The sequence below is a fragment of the Equus przewalskii genome, chromosome 11 (assembly GCF_037783145.1).
Source record: "Equus przewalskii isolate Varuska chromosome 11, EquPr2, whole genome shotgun sequence".
Classification (NCBI taxonomy): domain Eukaryota; kingdom Metazoa; phylum Chordata; class Mammalia; order Perissodactyla; family Equidae; genus Equus; species Equus przewalskii.
Window position 1 is genome coordinate 10,943,398 of NC_091841.1, and position 6,000 is coordinate 10,949,397.

The 6,000-nt window shown below is 57.8% G+C and overlaps 1 protein-coding gene across 2 annotated transcripts in view; it reads left to right on the plus strand.

The window, feature by feature from the left end:
• Nucleotides 1-5,251, plus strand: part of CREB3L1 (cAMP responsive element binding protein 3 like 1) — a 35,336-nt gene extending 30,085 nt beyond the window's left edge. For both annotated transcript variants that reach the window (XM_070564972.1, XM_070564973.1), the window contains exons 9-12: nucleotides 984-1,083; nucleotides 1,974-2,100; nucleotides 4,094-4,361; nucleotides 4,536-5,251. In XM_070564972.1, coding sequence (XP_070421073.1) covers nucleotides 984-1,083; nucleotides 1,974-2,100; nucleotides 4,094-4,361; nucleotides 4,536-4,572 — 532 coding nt within the window. In that variant the 3' untranslated portion in view covers nucleotides 4,573-5,251. The remainder of the gene's footprint in view (nucleotides 1-983; nucleotides 1,084-1,973; nucleotides 2,101-4,093; nucleotides 4,362-4,535) is intronic.
• Nucleotides 5,252-6,000: the final 749 nt, after the last annotated feature.

Consider the following 6,000-nt stretch of genomic DNA (forward strand, 5'->3'; position numbering starts at 1 on the left):
TGTTAGCTTTCTTCTTCTTCTTTTATGGTTATTATTCTGAATTCTTGATAGTGCCCAGCCATGAGCCCACAGGAGCGCTTCAATAATTATTTGCTGAGATTAATCAAAATAACAGATAACAGCTGGTATGGAGCAGGTGCTCAAGGAAGCTGTTCCTTCTTTCCATCCTTCCCCCCAGGCGTGTTCAGGGGCCTCCAGCCCCTCCCCTGGCTGACCTGGAGAAGGCCCCCCACTCAGGGAAGGGGAGCCGGGGCCCTCACCCCTCACCCCTTGCCCCTGGCCCAGATTCCTCTGTGGCCCAAAATAGGGCCCGGCCCTTGGAGCTATTCCGCCACCTGCTGTACATTCTGGGAACTGCAGCCCCCGCCGCTGGGCTGGGTGGAGGAAAGAGATGATGAAACATTTGTTCACCAAGCGTGGGCTGGCACCTTCTGTGGGTACCAAGAGGATTTCACGCTGGGTGGGACCCAGCCCTTTCCCTCAGGGGGCCCACAGGTAGCGAAGGAGACCCACATGGAAATCCATAAATAAACCAGCTGTTAGAGGGGCTGTGATAAAAGCGAAAACACCACCACAATTAACAAACACGGTAGCTGCTATTTACTGGACATTCACAGGCCCTTCCGATGTTGTGGGTTACAAAGGAGGGAGAGTCAACTTAGCTGTGGCTGATGGAGGGTGAGAAAAAGGTGACCTGAGCCCGGGTGGGGCAGGCCCTCCTCCAACCCCCATCTTGGCCAAGAGCATCATAGGGTCCCCCTGAGCTCCCACAGGGTGGCCCAGCTACTCCCCACGAGGCCCCAGGTGCCCGAGCCACCACACAGAGGAGCCAAGTGGGAGGTGACCTTCTCTGTCTTGGCTGAATGGGCACCTGGTGTGGAAGGCAAGTCTGGAGTCCGCCCAGGTGCGCCCCAGGAGAGCTCCAGGAGGCAGACATGCCTGCCAGGTTGGAGCCTGCCGGGTGACCGCTGTGCCCTCCTCAGGACCCTGCTCCAGCAGCTGCAGAAACTCCAGACCCTGGTCACCAACAAGATCTCCAGACCTTACAAGATGGCCGCCACCCAGACTGGGACCTGCCTCATGGTAGGTGCCGTTCCCTCCCCACAGGGCCACGGGAGGACAAGCCTTCCCCAGGCTGGCTTTTTAAGGGATGGGGAGAGCTCTGAGGGATTGGCAATATTGCCGGCGACGTCCCTCGGGTCAAGCTCTCACGGACCCCAGCCTCTTTCACCAAGCCCATGGAACCTTCTAGAACATGACCTTCCCTGACCACTTCTTACACTGTGCATATGTAGTGACTCACGTGAACCCAGCTAGGCAATGGCAGGGCAAGTCCCTTGAGGGGGCGGCTTCCATACCCTGTGGAGTGAAGGGCTCGGGGAGACTCAGGGAAGTGTGGACTTTGTCCTTTCTGGAATGAATGGTGGGGAGAAAGCTGAGCAAATGTCTAAAAACCCACAAGAGTGCCCAGGGTGTGGCTCAGGTCGCTGCTGGTCCCTCTTCCACCCTCTCCTGGAAATGTCCAGCCCTTTGCCTCCTGAGCCCCTCTGAGATGCTGAGGTGGCAGAGCCATGATGTGGGCACGGGTTAGTTCGGGCTTTGTGACTCTTAGCTCCCCCTGCTGAGAGTCTGGTGTCACGCTGTGTCCCCCTCCCTTGTCCCAGCCCCCGCCAGTCCTCCCCCTTTCTTCTTTTCCTGATTTTTCCATCCTGTAGGTGACAACCGCACTGGCTACTTCCCTCTTTTTTCCAGCACTGCCTGTGGTGCCCCCACAATGGGCCTGAGCAGCCTCCTCCACCTTCTCCACAGAGGGTGGGAGACCCCATGTCGGGGGGGTGGGCTCCAGGGGCTGCTTTCTTGGAAAAATACGGAGCCCTTGGCACCCACTGGTTTTGGGGGATGAGGACTGGGGGAGGCCAGCGTTGCAGCCCCTCCCTCCCCCAGGTCTGACCCCCCGCTCTCTCCACTACCAGGTGGCAGCCTTGTGCTTCGTTCTGGTGCTGGGCTCCCTCGTGCCCTGCCTCCCCGAGTTCTCCTCCGGCTCCCAGACCGTGAAGGAGGACCCCATGGCCACTGACAGCGTCTACACAGCCAGTCAGAGTGAGTACCCCAGGCAGAAGCCAGACACAGAGAGGAGCCAAGTTTGGGCTTGGCACCATCTCATTCTACCTCCTCATTTTACAGATGGGGAAACTGAGGCCTCCCAAGGGTCTATGATATATTCAATGTTAGTTGTAGAATTGGGACTACAATGCAGACTCCCCCGCCCCCAGATTCCCAGCCCACCCAGGAGTGGCTCAGGGGAGGTAGGTTTAGGGGACAATAGGAATGTCCCCACCCTAGCCCCCATGTATTATGGTGCCAGTGGTTATGGGGCATCTGCTAAGCACCCTCAGTATTTCACAACGGGATAGCAAATGAGTCTCAGCTCTAGGGCCATTTCCAGTAAGATGGTGGTGTTTGCCTGAAGCACTGTGTTAAGAAGGACTCTGATGCACCCCTCAGGATCAACAGGAAGGAGAGCCATGATCCATGAGTAATGTCTCCCACAGGCAGAGGAGGGGCAGTGGTGGTGTGGGCTCAGATATTTGCCATCCCATAGGGGACCGTGAGGTACGGAGATCAGAGTCAGTCACACCTGACACGGTACGTGAACACTCTTAGCAGAGTGTCTGGTACAGACAAGGCACCTTCTATGCGAGCACACTCCCTCCCTTTTAAAGAGCTCCAGGGAGGAGAGAAAAGATACAACCCGTGGGCGGCAAAGGAGAACTGGCATAGGGCACAGCAGAGAATACTGTGGATCTCCAGAGGCAGAAGATACTTTGGGTAGACCTACAGAGGAACTTCCAGAGTGTCCTTCATCATTGAGCAGGAGCGAGCTGTCTGGCAGGGCAGGAGGAGGAAGAGGAAACAGATGGGAGGTCCGAGAGAAAGTGAGACACTGCCTGGAGGAGGAGCTGGACCCCGCAGGGCCTTGAGGGGAGGAGGCTGCAGAGGAGGTGGAGGCAGGGAGTGGAAACCCTCCCTGGACAAGCACAGCGGCCTGAGGGAGAGAACAGGACAGTTGCTGAGGGAGGCGGGAGAGAGGGAGGTGAGGTCTTGGGAGCCACGTGTCCGTTGCTCCGAGGCCAGAGCGGGCCGTGTGCATTTGGAGGGAGAGAAAGGCTGCGGACAGGAGGGCTGGAAGTTGGGGGGCGGGTGCGGGTAGTGTTGAATAAAGCCCGAGTCGAGTCGGAGGAGGCTGGGAGGGCCTGGAGGAGTGAGCACAGCGGGCGTCAGGCCCTGTCTCTGGGCAGGGCAAGGGGGACACCTCTGCAGGAGCAAATGGCTTTTGGAGGGGGCTGGCTTGCAGAGCGGGTGCATCACACAATTCCAGGGAGCACCTTTCACACGGACTGTTAGGCGTGCGGGGTCGGGGGAGGACCCTGGAGCCACGCAGACCCGGGTTCGCCTCTCACCTGCAGCACCAACTCACAACTAGCATGGGACACCGTTCCTGATATCCTGGGACCTCAATTACCCGTTCTGTGAAACGGGGCTAAAAATATCTCGTTCCCAAGACTTTCTGGGAGAGGACGATGATTCACTATAGGCCGAAGGGCTTTGCACAAGGCCTGGCACACAGTGGATATCCAATGAGTGTGTTTTCTTCCCATCCATTTCCCCGAAGGGCACAGGAGGGCCCAGGAGGGGGAAGCGATTTCGTCAAGGTCACAGAAAGTGGGTAGTACAGGTAGGACCAGAGGCAGCTCTCAGACGCCCGGGCCTGTACCCTCTGCTTCCGAAGAGCTGCTTTCTCTGAGTGCTGATTAAACACAGGTTGCATCACTTCCCCTGTCTTATCTCGTTCAAACCTCACATCTGCGGGAGGTGGGGCCTAGCATCCATATTTTACAGATGTGCAAACTGAGGCTCAGAAAGGTTAAGGACCTGGCTCGCCTGAGGTCACACAGCTCAGTGTTGTTAGAGTTGGGATTTGGACTCAGGCCTGTGAGATTCCGGGGCCCACATCCAGGCACGCACGTGGCCGGGATGAGGAAGGAGGCGGGGCTTCCTTGGCGCCGTGGCTCACCCCAGGCTCCCTCTCCAGTGCCCTCTCGAAGCCTCCTGTTCTACGATGAGGGCGCAGGCTCCTGGGAGGACGGCCGCAGCGCCCTCCTGCCTGTGGAGCCCCCGGACGGCTGGGAAATCAAGCCAGGGGGGCCGGCGGAGCAGCGCCCCCAGGACCACCTGCAGCTCGACCACCTGGACAGCACCCACGAGACCAGCAAGTACCTGAGCGAAGCCTGGCCGAAGGACGGCAGTGGGAACGGCACCAGCCCCGACTTCTCCCATCCCAAGGAGTGGTTCCACGAGAGGTGGGCGGGCGGCCCCTTCCCCTCCTGGGGTCCCAGGCTCCACCTGCCCTCTGCCAGCCCCCTGGTCCCCATGTCAGCCACACCCTCCCATCCCTCCTGTGTCCAGATCCAGCTTGCAGACGGGTGTGCGTCCTTACTGGACAGGGTGACCCCTGACTTCTCTTCTCTTTCCAGGGATCTGGGGCCCAACACCACCATCAAACTCTCCTAGGCCGTGCCAAGACCCAGGACCCAGGACATCCCCCCGGCACCCGGAAGAGGGGTTGTCTTGCTCACTAACCCGGATCCGGCTCGTACCCCTGCCCCCTGGGGTCCCATCCCAGGGGAAAGGGTTCCACTTCTCCCCCAACCCTTCTTTGCCCCAGATCTTGACTGGGGCCTCTCCTCGCCCCCTGACATTTGGATCATTCCTTTGGGCGGACCACTCCATCCTGACCCCTCCCTCCCACAACCATCCGTCCTCAGATAAACCACTCACTGGGCTGCCCCCCCATAATGACCAACACGACCACTGCCTCCCCGCCCCCACCCACCCACAAACACACACGTCAACTCACCGACACCCCCCACCCCCCACTGTACAGAGACCAAGAACAGAAATTGTTTGTAAATAATGAACCTTATTTTTTATTATTGCCAATCCCCTAAGGTATTGTATTGTACACGTCTCCCCCCCCCCGTCCCCCCTCCCGTGTTTTATATTTTATGAAGTTAGTGCGGGCTTTGCTGCTCCCCGGCCGGGGAAAGAGGGCCCCCCCCACCCCTCCCCTGGCCTCCCCCTGCCGCTGCCCAAGCCGCTGGGCCTTTTGAATTGCCAAATTGCTTCACCTACCGGCTCAGCACATGCTTTAAGAAAGCAAAAGTAAAAAAAAAAAAAGATGCAGCATCAATTCCTGACTCTGTGCCTTTCTTTGTGGGGAGCGGGGGGTAACAAGAGTAGGTTTATTTTATATTCTTTTTCTTTTTTAACTTGTTTGTTTGTTTGTTTGTTTGAGGGAGATTAGCCCTGAGCTAACTGCTGCCAATCCTCCTCTTTTTGCTGAGGAAGACTGGCCCTGAGCTCACATCCGTGCCCATCTTTCTCTACTTTATACGTGGGACGCCTACCACAGCATGGCTTGATAAGCGGTGCTGTGTCCGCACGCGGGATCTGAACTGGCGAACCCCGGACCGCCGAAGTGGAACATGCGAACTTAACCGCTGTGCCACCGGGCCAACCCCTTATTTTATATTCTGACGGCAGGCGATGGGGGGGCAAGGGGTGTAAGAATCCCTATCTGCTGGGTTCCCGCTCCCAGCCAGGCGCAGAATTCAAACGAGACGCTCAAAGATTTCTGCTGCATTCCCCCACCCCAAGGCTCCTCCAAGTTCCCAAGCACTGTGCTAGATGCTTTCCACGTGGTACCCAAGTTGACCCTCCTAGGACCTGCCACTGCCTTGGTCCTTGTATCCTTGGCCTCAGCTGGATTACAAAAGCAGACTTCAGAGTAACAAGAGCTGTGTTTGACCGCTGCAGCTGCCACTTGCTAGCTGTGTGTGGTAGGCAGAGTTCTAACATGGCCTCCAAAGTTCCTGCCCCATGGCAGACATGCCCTGTTTCATCCCCTCCCCTAGGGTATGGAGGGGACCTGTGAACATG